A 17,104-nucleotide genomic window follows, 5' to 3' on the forward strand; every position below is an offset into this window, starting at 1 on the left:
AGGAATGTAGTTATTTATTTGAAAGTCTACAGTCAACATTAGGGATTTTCATGCCCCCCATGTTCACAACATCGTGAGTCAGGAGCACGGAAACACTGGTGGAGTGGGAAGGGATGTTGTGCGGATGGGTGAGATGATGCGGGTAAGTGAATGGGATGAGGTGGGATGGAATGCCTGGGTGAGGCGAGACAGAATGGGTAAGTTGAAAGTGTATGTAGTGTTCTTTTACTTTCAAGTAACATTTGGCCAGATATCAAAGAATCTTTCTGAAGTATTCTGAATTTGAAATATTTCATAATTCTTCTAAGTCTAATTATATTATAAAATTCCAAAATCCCATCCTAACTTACTTTGAAATTTTTGCTTTTCTAACATGTTTGTTAAGCTGTTAAATGATGATCTCTCAGTTAATTCCTTCATCTCCATCCCAGATGCTGCTCCCAAAGAAAGAGCTGTTTCTCTTGAAATACTCCATCTAGAAAATACACAGAGAGAAAAATAAATGAAGGTGAAAAAAATCAGGACCAAATCTAAGAATCTATTTACTGTACCATTTGTGAGATTTTTATTTATTTTAGATTTTATTTATTTGTTTGTCAGAGAGAAAGAGCACAAGCAGGGGGAGTGGCAGGCAGAGGGAGAAGCAGGCTCCCCGCTGAGCAAGAAGCCTGACGTGGGGCTCAATCCCAGGACTCTGGGATCATGACTTGAGCCCAAGGCAGACGCTTAACCGAATGTGCCACCCAGGCGTCCTGTGAGCAGATTTTTAAAAAATGACATTGCATTCCTCTAACCGATGCTTCTTAAATTTCAATGTGCATATGAATCACCTGGAAATGCTGTTAAATAAAATGCAGGTATGGTTCAGTAAGCCTGGGGTGGATCTGACGTTCCACATTTCTAACAAGTTCCCAGTAATGCCCATGCTGTTGCTCGGCAGACCACACTTTGACTATCAATTTCTAACTGACTAGAAATATTATGGAAAATAATATATTTTTATGAAAGCAGTCAAAACTCTAAAATATCCAGGAATTCATTTACAGGAATTATCCAACATCTATAGGAAGAAAAAAAAATTAACTCTATTAAAAATCATAAAGGAGGAGCTGAATTAGGTGAAAAGATATACCATAATCATGGATGGGAGAGGCTCACAATGTAAAAATGTCAATTCTTCTCAAATTAGTGCATAAATTCAACACAAAAAACAATTTTTTAAAAGTCAAAAATTTTTAATGACATAGTCCCTTTGTTCTCCCCATCCCATTCTCCCAAGCCACCAGCTGGGCCTCCATTCTACCTCTGGTCCCCACAGCATCCAAGGAATCTCCAGATCCTTCTTAGGCTCTAAGAGCAACTGCACTCACAGCAGGAAACGCTGTGGACTCAGTGATCTGAAAATATGGGCTGGAGTCCTGGCTTTACCAACACTCCCAAGAATTCCAGTTTTAAAACTTTGAGCAAATCACTAACCACTCTGTTATGCTGTGAAGAAAACGGAGATAGTAATACCACCTCACTGACCATGATGAGGATTGAGATAAACCAACAAGTGCAAAAGCACAGTGCATGTTTGCACTCATAAACACAGCATTCCTTTCTCTATTCCTTTAATTTCACCCAGATTGCATGAGCTCTGACTAAGTTACTAAAAATCCACATGACTCCTGGTGAGAGTCTGTAGAGCTTGTACAAGAGGGGGTTCCACTCCCACTCCCTAAAATAACATGGGTCCATCCTTACCGAACTGTGGCAAGATCTTCCATTCTGGGTATCTTTTCATATTCCTCGGAGATCTTGGGAAAAGTTTCAGACTCTGCTGGGTGAGAATCTGATAATATTTATTAGCAAATGGACATCCTGTTCCATTCTAGTTCATTAAGAAATGAGGGCCCTTTACTCATTTTGTAATGGCAGTCACCAAGCAGAGGGATGGGTGTGTGGTGAGCATAAAAAGGCTGGTTAATAATAAACGAGTAAATGAATGAATATACAGACTAATTAGGATTATTTGGACAAATGGAGACAAGAGGAAGCCTCCAATTTCTTATATAATATCCCACAGAGGGAAAACAAAGAAAGGAAAAAAAAAATCTATTATCTATTCAGTTGTCCAATTCAACACTGTTTACATTAGAGGATACTGGTAACACTCCCAAGATCCCTACATCCCCACCTACAGGGAATGTTACAGTGCTACCAGCAGATGAAAAATTATGTAGCCGCCACAAATGGAGTTTATGCAAAGTTCTTAAGTAAATAGGAAAGTGCATGTTAATAGGAAAGTGCATATTAATCTCGGAATACAAAATCTCAAAATACAAAATTATGTATCCAGAACAACCCTATCTATGTAAAAAAAAATCTTACAACAAAGGAATTTGCCATGATAACCAAAAAATTACAATGCTTGTTCCTGGTGATAGAACTATAGATTGATTTCCCTGCTTGGTTTATACTTTCTATATTCACTGACGTTTTCTAAAAACAAAAACAAAAACAAACCACACATATATAACTTCTATAGTTAGAAAAGTTTTGTAAGTCATGAAATAAAAATTAAACAAAAAGAAGGGATCAACAACAAAAAGTGATTCCCGCACTGAAACAGCGCTGGGTTCTAGAGTGAACCAGCACCAGCAGGAGTTGCTGATACACAGGAAGGATCCCAGTGTACATGCACGATGCCAGCAACACCCATCTATCCCCTTCCCTGCCATCAACTTCCCCCAGCTTGTCCACAAAGTCATGTCCACTCACCATGCAAAGACTTGATGTGTTTTCCTGCTTTTTCTCGTGCATCCTCCTGGTTCCACTCCTCTTTGATGTGTGGGGCCTGTGCAGATAATCTTCTCTGATTTAAAACCAAATTTTTCACTTCCTCTAGAATGTAGGAGAACCATTGACTCAATCAATCAGAAATGCTTACCAAACACCTTCTATGTGTACGGCACTCTCCTAGTGCTGTAGATGGAGCAGGTGGATAAGACAGGTAGGGCCCCTGCCCTCCAGGAGCAGTTGCCTAGGCACTGCTTCAAAATATCAGGAAATCCAATCCTCAACTGGCAATGGCTTCTTCCAAATAAGACCATTACATACTTGACATGCGTCCTTCCATTTAATCATCGCACTTCACTTGAAGGAAGGCACTCCCACTTCCCCTAGTTTACAGATGGGGAGTAGGACACATAACTTTCCTGTGGCCAGAGAGCTGGTACTTATTAAGCCAGAACTATCCCCGCCCCCAACCCCAGGGCTCCTTGCAGCCAGCTAGGGAGATGAGCCCTCTATCTTTCAATTCTATCAATACGGGACTCTGTATGCTTGTGGCAGCAACCAACATGTGAGGAATAATGAATGCAGATAATGGAAGCTATAAGAAAGAGGTGAAGAAAAGAAGAGATGCAATTGGATTCAGTGTTGAAGGAAGATACCAATTGTGGAGAAAGAGATGAGGCTAAGAGCCCGTGAGGTACGGCCCCATAGCTGAAGGCAGGTCTCACAACGGGGAAAACCCTAGTGTTTTCAGGGACCAGGAGTGAAGGTGAGAATAGCAGCGAGAAAAGAGGCGTGGGGAACAAATTAGAGGATGCCTTCAAGACCAGACTCAGAAGACAGACCTGGTTCCCTAAGCCACTGGGTGGCCATAAAAAGGTTCAGAGCAATGAAGTGCCAAGGTCAAAGCAGGGCTATAGACAAGTCAGGGAACAGTGGTAGGAGAGAGGAGATGGGGAAGAGACCTGGATGCAGAGGGAGGAGCCAGCTGAGGGGTAGAGAGTCCCAGAGGACACCACACAGGCAGGAACACTAACCAGGTGTTGGGTGCAGTGATGGCCAAGAGCTAAGGGCATAGCCGGGGTCACATATGACTTAGGGGCTTCGTGAATGGTGCAGTCTTTGTCCAGTAACTGAGAAACCAAGAAGCCGAGCAGATTTAATAGAGGAAAAATGCTGACTTTTGATGGGATGTTCCATTCAAGACCAGCAGGCTGAAAACTAACCAGTTCTGGGCATGGGACCTATGGTTCACCCAAATACATTTCCCATCCTCTTTGGAACATGAGCCAAACCTCTCATGCTGTTTCTGCCCTCCCACAGACAAGAGTTTCAAGAAGATATCTTTTAAAGTGAAAAAAGGCAGGACTTAGGACAGCATGTACACCAGATGCATTTTCATTAAAATATTCTTTCTACTTACATATAAAATGCACAGGGAAATGATAGCAATGACTACCTCTGGTCAAGCATCATGTGATCTTATTTCTTTCTCCCTTGTGCTAGTCAATTTTTTTTTTAAGTTTATTTATTTCAGAAGGAGAGAGAAAACGTGTGTGGGGAGGGGCAAAGGGAGAGAAGCCAACTCCCTACTGAGACCATCATCCCACGACTCCGAGATCCTGACCTGAGCGGAAATCACAAGTTGGACACCCAACCGACTGAGCCACCTGGGCGCCCATATGCTAGTCAATTTCTAAATTGTTTTACATAGTGAACATACACTGCTTATGGAAAGAAATGATTTAACGTAAGAGGCAGTGATGTCAGGCGTGAGATGGGGCTTGGGGAGGGGCAAGTGCTATCATTTCAAGAACACTCACAAAGGCCCATGGCCCTCCCTGCAGGGTCTAGAACACCCTTCCTCCTCCCTTTTCTGGCCAGCTGACTCCATTTACCCTTCCACACTTGGCTCCCATGGCCCCTTCTCCAGGAATCCTTCCTGATACACCTGCCCCAGCACCCCTGCTCCAATGTGAGCTCACTTCGGGGCAGATGTTTACCAGAAATTCTGGCTCAGCAGCTCTGGGGCAGGCCCTGGAATCTGCATTTGGGCAGCCCTCCAAATGCATCTAACGCAGGTGGTTTTGAACCCCATGCTTTGAAGACATGGGTCTTTCGTTTGGTCCAAGCAAGAAAGTCACCTTGAATCCCATTTTCTCACACAGAAACCCTACAATGAGTAGTTTAGATATAAACCAATGATTCTCAGCCAGGGGTGATTCTGCTCCCCTCCGCAAGAGACCTTTGGCAATGTCTGAAGAAAATTTTGGTTGTCACAACTGGGAGGCTACTACAGGCATCCAGCAGGTGGAGGTCATAGATGCTGCTGAGCATCCTACAGTGCCCAGGACAGCTCCCACAAAAAGAAATTATCTGATCCAAAATGCCAACAGCACCTAGGGTAAGAAACCCCAGATGTAAGTGAAAGATGAACAGTCAGAAGTGCCAAGTCCCCGGTGCCAGAAAGGCTCCCCAAGAAGGCAGGCTAGAAAGACAGAGAAAGCAGAGGGTTTCTAGTCACCAAAAAAAGGGTTCTGATTCTGGCGCTGTTACACACTTCAAGCAGGTGTCAGTCGCCTTTGCTCACTGTAAAATGGGGGTAACTATACTTATCTGGAGCCACCAACAACAGTGATAATAGTACACACTCCTTCCATTCTTGGATGCACATCCCCGTGACATTTTGACATCTCTAAAAACTGGATGCATCTAACAATTAACCCCACAGCATAGTTTAATTGCAGCATTTTAGTTTTTAAATATAGACAACACACACTCTTTTTATTGCTGGGGGGGTGCACTCCCATCACCCTGCCTCGGGGCATATAAGCAGAGGAAGTGGGAAGGTGCCCAAGGTCATTGGCTAGTTCAAGAAGGGAGACAGGTTGAATTGAGCTGGCTGACTTCAAAGCCTCGATCTTTCCACTCCTACTAGCTCTCTCCTTGGAGGTGAGCTCAAAAGGGGACTTTCTGGCATTGATAAAATATTTACCCGGGGCGCCTGGGTGGTTCAGTCAGTTGGCATCTGCCTTCAGCTCAGGTCATGGTCTCAGGGTCCTGGGATAGAGCCCTGCGTCGGGCTCCCTGCTCAGTGGGGAACTTGCATCTCCCTCTCCCTCTGCCCCTATCCCCTGTTTGTGAGAATAAGAATAAGAATCTTGAGGGTCTATATGAAAAGACTAATATGGTGGTCTCAGGGTCATGGGATTCTTAAGTTTTCTCTTGTTTCCTGGTGTTTTTTTGTCAGTGAACACCCAATACTCAGCCAGGAGACAGGCCGGTGGGGAATGCACATGTGGGTGCTGCCTGGGGACAGGAAGTCCAGAAATGTGACGGAGGTAGAGGTGGTGACCAATGCATATGCACACAGACACTGCGCACCCTCAAACACAACTCCAGGGGGCAGTACTTCCTGATGCTCAAGCTTGTCCTGGAGGGATGACACACCACTGACACTCAAAGCCACATGTGCCCCGGGAAAGTGAGATGAAGTAAAGGAGGGGACACTGGTTTTGATCCTGTTACCGGTGAGAAGTCACACGCCTCGAGAAACATTTCAAACAAAACACAAATACCTGACTTACCGAAAGATCCTGTATCTTCTGAATACCCAGTATTCTTTAACCGGTAATACCTGACTTTTCTCGAAACCTTGTCCTTAGTGTCCCAGACCTTCAAGGTTATTGTGTGACAATTAATTTTCTTTAGTAATTCCTTCGTCACGTTGATGTTAAAAGTTTGGGTCCATGACACCCAGACTTTGTCCCCTTCGCGCCATGGCCTCACTGTCTGTGTAAAAGAACACCAAGAGGCTCTAAGTGCAGGACTGGGAGGCTTAGCAGCCTGAGGTTACTCCCACCAGCCTCGTCCTCCAGGGTGCTGCTCTCCACTGTCTGCCTTCTGTGCCTGGCGCTCCCCCAGCCCCCACCTCACATCAGGAAATGGGTGTCCTGGCTGGGGCCCTGTCACACGTTTGGGTTCATCGGAAAAGACAGAGTCGAAGCAATTACCTGCCAATCGTGCCCTTTCCAGGAACTTCCAAGCACTGACCCAGAGTCAGGCCATAGGCAGGCGGGTGCGTGTGTGTGCAGGCAGGCAGGTATGCACACACATGGATACACACAGGTACTCACACAGAGAAGGAAATCACAAGAGTGGCAAAAACTTTTGAAAACGCCAAAGTTTCAAAAACTTTTGAAACACCAAAGAAATGACTAAAGATATATAAATAGTCTGGTAAAGGGTATTAGGAGGTCAGTGCATATCCTGCATTTCTAGCAAGCTCCAAGGGAAGCAAGCACACTTTCTGTAGTATTAGACTGTATGTGAGGTGTGTGTACACACACACACACACACACACACACACCTTTACTCCTGAATCCAGGAACACTTTGGCCACCATTGGAAACACCACCATGTCAACTTTTTTAGGCTCCGCATCATCGGGCAGAAGGAAATACTCAATGTGGTAATAACGCCGAACCTTTGCAGCAGGTTTGTCCATTTTAGGGTGTTTCCTGTATTTTTCCATCAAAATTGTATATTTTCCTTTATAACCTAGAAGACACGGATTTAATGAGTCTTGTTTGAACCTCACATGGGAAAGCACACCCGTCTCCACAGTTCCCTGGAACCAAAAAAGAGCCTGATGCTGTGGGAGGCCGCCCACCCCCATGCTGTCTGCCCCACTCGGGGCTGAGATGCAGGTCCAGGCCCCCTAGCCAGTGGAGTAACAGGGTGCAGAAATTCACTGCATGACGCTGAGAGGGAGCGCCTCCTTACATTTTTCACCTGTGGCGCTTCACCTGCCTCCCCCTGGTCTTGGTGGTAAAAACAGTTCAAGTCACCAAGAAGATGGGTCAATTCTAAACATGGTATATATATACATCTAACTAAAGAGCCTCCAAAATATCTGAGGCAAGAATGGATAGAACTACAAGGAGAAGCTGAAACTAATCTTCAGGGGGGTTAGTGCAAGTAGACAAAAATAGATATATATCAAAAGTGGAGTTCTTTTCTCTGCCCCTATTCTTAGAGGTTCAATCATGTGACTCCCTTTGGCCAAAAAAATGTGAGCAGGTGGGAGGTGCCCAAAGACTTGAAGAGTTCTGGGTTGTCTGGGCTTGCCCTCTCATGTGTCTCTGCCTTTCTATAACAAGAATGTGTCTGGCTGACCCACAGGTCCAGGAGGAGGATGAGAGACACGGGGAGCAGAGCGGAGCCACCGCAGGGACCCTAGCCTGGAGCCGCTGACCTGCTTATCCAGGAGAACAAGGGATTCCAGTCTGAAGCCCCTGACTTGGGAAGTTGTTTGGGTTTGTTACACAGAATTTGGGGGGCAAAAGGTAATTGATATACCTATACGCTCAGAGATTTTCATTCAATACATCTGAGAATTTAAACAAGGGATTTGGTGATGCACAGCCAGATTATGAGAACCCACGCTGTATGGGTTCTCATTTACTCATCCACAAAAAGCAGAAATAATACCACCTGCTTTTTAGGGTTGTTGAGAGGATTAAGCATGTGAAGCCTATTTAATCACTCATTTGTCTGGCCCACAATGGGCTCCCTAAAATTGCAGTTTCCTTCCTGACCTCTGCTGCTGGCATTGGCCGCCTCACTTGGGGAAGCCAGTAGAGGGAGCTCAGGTGCCCCAAACTTCTGGGAGAAGGTCATTAGCGCACCCCATTTTGCAGAGAGTGTTGGGATTCTGCTCCAGCACTTACCAGTGTTCACCGGGAAGGCCAGTGAGATGATGAATTTGCAGGGGACAACCTGGGGCACATCGGAGTTGAAGGTGCTGGCAGGCCCATATGAGGACTCGCTGCTGCATGGGTGCTCAGAGTCTGACTCCTGGGCTTGGGCTTTGACCTTCAGGTACTCCTCCATATCACACTCACTCCCAGACTGGTAAAAGCTGGCCATGGAGGACATGGGCCCCATGCTCGCCCTGTCCTCATCCTCCCACTCCCAGGCATGCAGCGACATTCTGCAGAGCACCCACGGGCGTGGCACTCCTGGCTGCAAGAAAATAAAGGCGCTGCTGTCACCTCCCTCTGTTCCCAGGAGGTAAGCCCTGCCTCTTTCAGGATGACCCACCCTTCCCCTCCTTCCCTTCCCCTGTCCCGTCCTGGGTTGAACGGCCAAGGCCTCAGACACTGCCTGGCATGCAGTAGGCACTCAACAATGAACCAGAGAGAATGGTGGCTTGCAGTAATCATGATAACAAGCAACCCGTTTCTCCAACTTGAGTCTCTATCCTCCCCCAGCCCCAGCTGCTCCTCCTTTCACGAGTCAATCATTGGCACTCTGGAATGCCAGCTCCAGCTAAGTGCAATTACCCAAGAACCGCAAAGTTGGGAGAAAACCCTGTGCTTCCACTAGGGGAGGCCTCAGGGTGAGGGCAGCGCCAAAGCCCAGGATGAGTTTGCAATGTGGGGACAGGCGAACCGGGCAAGGGGACAGCACGTGCAAAAGTCTGGTGAGGTCAAAGAGGGGGGGAACCCCCGAGGCAAGGCACGAATGGGCCCTGAGTGCTGGGTTCAGGGCACAAGCTCAGGGTCCATGGAGGAGGAACCCGGGCTAACGTTTTGTTTAGAACGGGGTGCCCAGCTGGAGCGGCAGGTAGAGAGGGACCTTTGGTACCTGCGAGGGGAGGCGCTGGGCAGCAGCCTGGGCGTCACGGCCCCCAGGCGAGAAGGCTCCAAGGACGCAGTCTGCCCACCGGAGCAGGACGCCGCTGCGCAATTATGTTTGACAGTTGCTAGGAGACGGGCGGGGCTCCGGCCCCGGGGCGGGGCTCCTCCGGGGGCGGGGCTCCTGGGGGCGGGACTTCCCGCCTCGGCTGCTGTCCCCGGACCAGGTGCACAGACAAGGTCTGGCAAAAAGGTGTATCCAAATTCAGAAACTAGTTGCCTCGTTTCATTCACTCATTCATTCATCTAATCTTTAAGGATATTCCTACTCTGAACGTGAGCACCTATTATACGCCTCGCCCTTACCTACAGTACAGGGGGCTCGGCTCCCCTTATACCTCCACATTCTTCGATAAAGGCAAGGGAAGCAATGAGCTCTGAAAACTCTGATAACTCTACCCCGCCCCAAACCTCTTTCACATAGACTCTCTACTTCTGTCGCTGATGTCCTTAAAAAATCATGAGAATTCTGTTTAGTGATCATGAGCCCCAACTCAGGGATGAGGAAACTGAGGCTTAGATTGGTGGGGCGACCTGCCTGAGGTCACACAGGCGGGTGTGTCGCAGCAGCGCTGGACTGAAATCCAGACTGACTCCAAAGCCTGGGCTGGTCTGCAAACACTCCCCTCTCAATCCCACCCCGCCCCCCCAGCTGGGAGGCTAGCTGCTGATCCCAATGTAGATCACAGAATACCCAAGGGGTAGGGTGCAGGGACACACCACAGAGGTAACTAGCAGGAGGGGGCAGGCTTCATGGAGGAGGTGATAAAAGCCAAACTTTGGGGTTTGCCAGGCAGTGAAAGCAAGAGAAAGTATTCCAGGCAGAGGGAACGGTATATACAAAAGGCCAGAGGGGTGAAGGTGCATGGCAAGTTCAGGGAAGGGATGATGAGGCTGGAGTGGTGCGCAGGGCCCCTGGTACACAGGTGTGGAGGGCAGGCAGGGCTCCAAGACTATGGGCAATGGGGAGCCACATTAGGTTTTCTGTTAAGGGAGTGCAGCTCCACTCCACGCAGGTCATTTAAGAGAATGGGAGCTGAGGCTCCACACACGTGACTGTTGGGGAAACTGAGGCTCTGAGGGGAGATATGACCTACCCAAGGCTAAAGAGCAAAACTGTAGCAGAGCTGGAGCTGGAACCCAGGTCCCCTGCCTCCCATCTCCTGCCTCCGTAGTCCACCCCCAGGGGCTGAGGGCAGCCCCTCCTACAATACTGCCCACCAACTGCAGTCCTCCAACATTCCTCAGGTTGAATCAGTCTAAACAAACTGAAGCTGGAGAACAGCTGTGAGAGGAAATCACCAAATGGCAGTGAGCACCCTGGGGAGAAGGACTGAAACTCTGCCCACCAAATACCATGCCACCCTATCGTACTGTACCACCAGCAGCCTGGAGACTACCGTCTATAAGCCAGGAAGTGCCAATGAGACACACACAGGGTTGGAAGAAGGCTACTGGGATACACCAGCTCCCAAAAGGTCCCATTAATAAGGGCCGGTTAGGGACACCACCCTCCCTTGCACAAGAGCAGGCCTCTTGCTCCTGGGGTCCCCCCTGCTGGCCTGAGGCTGGTTTCCCTTGGTCACACTACCATGCCGGGCAAGCAGCCAATCTCTGCTGCACCTCCTGTGGGGACAGCTCTGAGTTCAGGATTGAGGGGCCCTGGGTCTTAGACAAAGGGCCATTGCCTGGTCCTGGATATACAACAGAATCACCTGGGAACATATAAAAACTTCAATCCTGAGGCTTCACTCCAGACCTTCAGTACTAATTCTCCAGGGGTGGGGCTTAGGAACCAGAAACAGATCGTATTTTCCAAAGCTAGCCACCTCAATACATTTCCTTCCAGAAGTTCTTACAGAGTGATGTTGGTACTCCTCCCATCCAGTGGTGGGTCTAGGCCCTTCCCCCTTAAACCCAGATAGACCTCTGTGACCATCTCAGCCAACACAGTATGGCAGAAGTGACACTAGGACTTCTGAGGCCAGCTCATCCAAACTCCATGTACGTCTGCCTTGTTCTCTTGGGGAGCTCATTCTTAGAATCCAGCCACTATGTTATGTCCACATGTAAATGTTCTGGCCAACAGTTCCCAGCTGACTCCCAGCCTCAACCACCAGACATGCAAGAGTGCCAGGCTTCAGATGATCCTGGCTCCCAGCCTTTGAGCTACCCCAACTGACACTGTATGTAGCAGAAACCAGCTGTTAGCACCAGACCCTCCCCAAATTGCAGATTTATGACCAAAGTAAATTATTGTTGTCTTAAGCCACTGAGGTTTAGGATGATTTCTTGCACAATAATAAATGACTGTAATATACCTCACAATTTTCAAAGTTACCTCCCCCAAGATTCTACTGCATAGCCAAGGTTTATAACCACTGCCCTGAAAGAAATGGCTTCTAGGTCAAGCCCCAGAGGTCATGGGATGGAGTGAGGGCAAAGGTGTGCAGCCTGGTACTCAGGTGTGAGAGGTGGGTCCACAACCTCACCGCAACAAAGATGGCTTCGGGACAGGCAAAGTCAAAGTATGTGTCCCAGATGCCTATTGCTGCATAAGAAAGCATCCCAATACTTAATGGCATAAAACAACAGCCCCTTTATTTGTGACAGTTCTCTGGATCAGCTGGATGGTTCTTCACTGGTGGGGCCGGGGCTCACTCACTGGTCTGTATGATCTGTATCAATAGGGCTGGAAGGTCCAAGATGGCCTCAAATGTCTGGCAGTTGGTGACCTTGGCTGGGGGACTTCAATTCCCCCTCTGCCCCCCATGTGGCCCCTCATGCTCCACCAGGCTGGACTAGCTCCCTCAGAAGGCATTCTCAGGGCAGGGGTCCAAGAAAGCAAAGGTGCAAGCTACAAGGTCTCTTGAGACATAGGCTTAAAATGGCACAGTGTCACTTTGGCCATATCTGTTGACCAGAGCAAGTCACAAGGGCCAGCCAAGACTCAAGGGGGTGAAGAACTGACTCCACATCTGGATAGGAGGAAGGGCAAAGCCACAGTGCAGAGAGGCATCCCTTGGATGGGAGCAATTTGAAGGCATTCAATCACTGTGTCCTTTGTCCTGTCAGGGTAGAGGAACCCCAAAGCTTCCATGGGCACCCAGAGGGTTTTCTGAAGTTCTCCCAAGCCTCCGGCAGTTGGGTGCATATTTGGGGAACAGCTATACCCACCTTCTCCTTGCCATCTCTAGCCCCCCTTTTTAATAGCTCTCTTGAGGTATATTTTATATCATAAAATTCACCCATTTCAAGTGTAGAATTCAATGATTTTAAGTAACTTTACCAAGTGATGAAATCATCGCCATAAATAAGTTTTGGAACATTTTTATCTCCCTAATAAGACCCTCACGCATATTTACGATTAATCTCTGTTCTGAGCCCCAGCCCCAGGCCACCACTAATCTACTTTCTATCTCAAAAAATGTGACCTTTCTGGACATTTCATATAGATGGAGTCATATGATACGTGGCTTGGCTTTGTGACTGGCTTCTTTTGCTTAGCAGAATGTTTTTGAAGTTCTTTCACGCTGGAGCATTAATCAATACTTCATTCCTTTTTGTGGTTGAATAACGGTCCATTGTGCAATATACTACATTTTTTCCATCCGATCATCAGTTAATAGACATTGAGGTTGAACATTTAGACATTTATGAAAAATGTTGTCATGAACACACCCATGAAAGGTCTCTGTGTGGACAGATGTGTTCACTTCTCTTGGGTAGACACTTGGAGTAAAATAGTTGGGTGATGTGGTAGTGATGTGGGGAACAAAGGCAAAAAGAAAAAGAATTAAATTTCCTTACTACTTACAGCCCATTGACAAGTCCTTGAGACAGGCAGAGTGACCTTCCTCTAGGAACTCAACTGCCTCCTTGTTAATACTTTGCTAGAGGCAAAAGGCAAAAGGCAACCTTAGCTTAACATCGGCCAGACCTCCAGGATCCTGTAATTCTCGTTTTACATATAAATATTCCTTTGGCAGTCAACAAAACCAAAAGACAACCCACAGAATGGGAGAAGATATTTGCAAATGACCTATCAGATAAAGGGCTAGTATCCAAAATCTATAAAGAACTTATCAAATTCAACACCCAAGAAACAAATAATCCAATCAAGAAATGGGCAGAAGACATGAACAGACATTTCTACAAAGAAGACATCTAAATGGCCAAAAGACACATGAAAAAATGCTGAACATCACTTGGCATCAGGGAAATACAAATCAAAACCACAATGAGATACCACCTCACACTGGTCAGAATGGCTAAAATTAACAACTCAGGAAACAACAGATGTTGGTGAGGATGCGGAGAAAGGGGAACCCTCCTACACTGTTGGTGGGAATGCAAACTGGTGCAGCCACTCTGGAAAACAGTATGGAGGTTCCTCAAAAAATTGAAAATAGAGGGGGCGCCTGGGTGGCTCAGTTGGTTAAGCAACTGCCTTCAGCTCAGGTCATGATCTCAGGGTCCTGGGATCGAGCCCCACATTGGGCTCCCCGCTTGGCGGGAAGCCTGCTTCTCCCTCTGACCCTCCGCCTGCTTGTGTTCCCTCTCTCGCTGTCTCTCTCTCTCTCTCTGTCAATTAAATAAATAAATAAAATCTTTAAAAGAAAAATGAAAATAGAGCTACCCTATGACCCAACAATTGCACTACTAGGGACAGTAGATACAAAGATACAAATGTAGGGATCCGAACGGGCACCTGCACCCCAGTGTTTATAGCAGCAATGTCCACAATAGCCAAACTATGGAAAGAGCCCAGATGTCCATCGACAGATGAATGGATAAAGAAGATTGATATATATATATATACAATGAAATATTATGCAGCCACCAAAAAATGAAATCTTGCCATTTGCAACGACATGAATGGAACTAGAGGGTATTATGCTAAGCGAAATAAGTCAATCAGAGAAAGACAATTATCGTTATGATCTCACTGATATGTGGAATTTGAGAAACAAGAGGATCATAGAGGAAGAGAGGAAAAAAATGAAACAAGTTGAAACCAGAGAGGTAGACAAACCATAAGAGACTCTTAATCATAGGAAACCAACTGAAGGTTGGGGATGGGAGGGATGGGGTGGCTGGATGATAGACAATGGGGAGGGTATGTGCTATGGTGAGCGCTGGGTGTTGTGTAAGACTGATGAATCACAGACCTGTACCCTTGAAATAAATAATACATTATATATTAATTTTTTAAAAAGATTAAAAAAAATTCCTTTGGAAACTTCCTTTATCTCTACCTCCCCCAACCAAGATAACTGTTGGCAATCATCCCCCAAGCATATGGCCCACTGATATACATCTGAAGGGTCTCATGACTAAGGTTTTACTAGACAGTAATAAATGACCTTTTCCTACCAACAGCTAGCCCCTCAAGGTCCTGGAAACTTTGTTTCCAAAATTCCTTAGAGACTTACGCTATCCCTAACCCCCCTCCCAACTTGAAAGTATATAATCAGTCACCTGTCACAACCCCCATGCAGCTCTTTCTGCCCACGGGTCCTGTCCTCCTGCTTTAATAAAACCACTTTTTTGCATTGAAGTCGTCTCAAGAATTCTTTCCTGACCATTCGCTCCCGAACCCTGGTATTTCCACATCAGCAGTTTCATGCTCTTTTTGGAAAACTGCCAAACTGTTTTTCCAAAGTGGCTGCACTGTTTCACGTTCCCACCATCATAGTATGAACGTTCCCATCTCTCCACACCCTCCAGAAACCATTTATTGTCAGTCTAACTTATTATGAATTCTCATGAGTACGAAATAGTATTCCATTGTGGTTTTACTTTGTATTTCCCTAATGACTAGATCTTTTCATGGACCTACTGGCCATCCATATATCCTCTTTGGTAAAATGTCTGTTCCTGTCTTTTGCCCCCTTTTTGATTGGGTTGTTTTTCTTCTTATTGAGTTGTAGGAGTTGTTTGTAAAGTCTGAATACAAGTCCTTTATGGGATCTATGTTTTGCAAATATTTTCTCATGGTCTCCTGCCGGTCCTTTCACTTTCTTAATGGTGTCCTTACCACCACTGTTTGAAGTGCAAAAGTTTTGAATTTTGATGAGGTCCAATTTACTGATTTTTTTTTCATTTTTGGACCATTCACTTTGTGTTGTATCTAAGAAATCTTTGCCTAGTTCAGTCTGATTTTTAATAGAAGTAAAACTTGGTGTCTGAACACTAAGCAAATCTACTAACCAAGACTCCTGAAAATATAAAAGCTTTGTCACTAAAAATGATGGCTCACAGACATTCCCAGACACTCCAGAGGGCTGCACAGAATGACAAAAGCTTTCTGAAAAACAGTTTGACAGTATCAAGAGCACATAAAATGTTCCAACTCCCTGGCGCTGTAGTAAATCACTCAGGACACAGAGTCAACAGTTCACGGTGTTTTAATGGAGAAAAACTGCAAACCACCTTGATGAGCATCCCTGGGGAACGACGATGGAGAACCTCACAGCTCAGTCGTGAGACGGAACATGAGTGGTGTTCGAGAACATTTGCAAAGGAATATTAATGATGGCAAGGCTGTTTAGGAAGTATGGTCGATGTGCAAAGATCCCAGCAACAACATTTCAACCGTGTTTCTTTATGTTGAGTTTAATGAGCTACAGTTCACATCCTGTAAAATTCACCCTTTTTAAGTGCTTTGACAGATGTATGTAGTCGTGTAACAACCACCCCAGGGAAGTTCTTTCATGCCCAAATGCATGGAAAATGCCTCAAAACAAATACATCAGGAGTATCTGGGATCCCCTCTTCTGGTGGTGATATGTGCTAACAAGCATTTTTTTCTGGGATGTTTAAAGACACTTTAAACAATATACTTTTTGAAATGGCTCAAACAATAGTGAACTGACTTCAGAAAATCATCTCTTTGCCAGGGCCTCTGTGCTCCCCCACGCAGACACACACCCATCCCCCAGCTCAGACAAAAGAGCCCAGGAGACCTCTGAGTTTGCTCACTTCAAACCTTCAACAAAAACCTTGTGGGTCTGACCAGAATGATTTCAGAGGCGCCTGGTAACACTGCCCCGCAGACAGACAGGCCTGACAGTGCACCATTATCAACCCTGACTTCCCTGGCCCCCGCTGAGCTGCGGGGGGCGGAGGCCCAGGCAACGCTCCATGGCCTGATATTTAAAGGCTTTCTTTTCAATGTTGACTGGCCCAGGAACGTTACTGTTCAAAGGATTCCCTCGCCAAAAGCAGCCCCCAGCTGCAGTGCCGGAGGCAGTGGGGAGCACAGCAGTCTTGCTTCATTGCCTGCTCTCAGCACTAACATGAAATCAAATCAGATTCAACTGCACAGATGCAACTCAGGGGTCCAGAGCCAAGTTCCAGAGTCCTGTCCTAAATGTACAAGGCAGGCCCACAGGCCATGGGGCTCCAGGCCTAGAAGCTTCTGCGGTCCAGCTGGGGATCCAATCAACTACCAACGTCTGGAGTCTCCCTGATTCCAACATCGCTGGATCAAAGGACACCAAATCCCACCAAACCCCGACCAGAGGCAGTCTTCCCATATACTGCTCCAAATGTGTGTTCATACAAACCAACATTATCAGCGCTACGGTGTGCCAGGCCCCTGCTGGGACGAGGGACACCAG

General features: G+C 46.6%; 1 protein-coding gene across 3 annotated transcripts in view; it reads right to left on the minus strand.

The window, feature by feature from the left end:
• Positions 1-8,798, minus strand: part of CFAP92 (cilia and flagella associated protein 92 (putative)) — a 66,461-nt gene extending 57,663 nt beyond the window's left edge. For all 3 annotated transcript variants that reach the window (XM_081822830.1, XM_081822814.1, XM_081822822.1), the window contains exons 1-6: positions 8,511-8,798; positions 7,148-7,338; positions 6,366-6,570; positions 2,764-2,886; positions 1,747-1,834; positions 351-475 (exon numbers count right to left, since the gene is read on the minus strand). In XM_081822830.1, the coding sequence (XP_081678956.1) occupies positions 351-475; positions 1,747-1,834; positions 2,764-2,886; positions 6,366-6,570; positions 7,148-7,338; positions 8,511-8,772 (994 nt within the window). In that variant the 5' untranslated portion in view covers positions 8,773-8,798. The remainder of the gene's footprint in view (positions 1-350; positions 476-1,746; positions 1,835-2,763; positions 2,887-6,365; positions 6,571-7,147; positions 7,339-8,510) is intronic.
• Positions 8,799-17,104: the final 8,306 nt, after the last annotated feature.

This window comes from Leptonychotes weddellii, chromosome 1 (genome assembly GCF_054177405.1).
Source record: "Leptonychotes weddellii isolate Sample4059 chromosome 1, ASM5417740v2, whole genome shotgun sequence".
Taxonomy (NCBI): domain Eukaryota; kingdom Metazoa; phylum Chordata; class Mammalia; order Carnivora; family Phocidae; genus Leptonychotes; species Leptonychotes weddellii.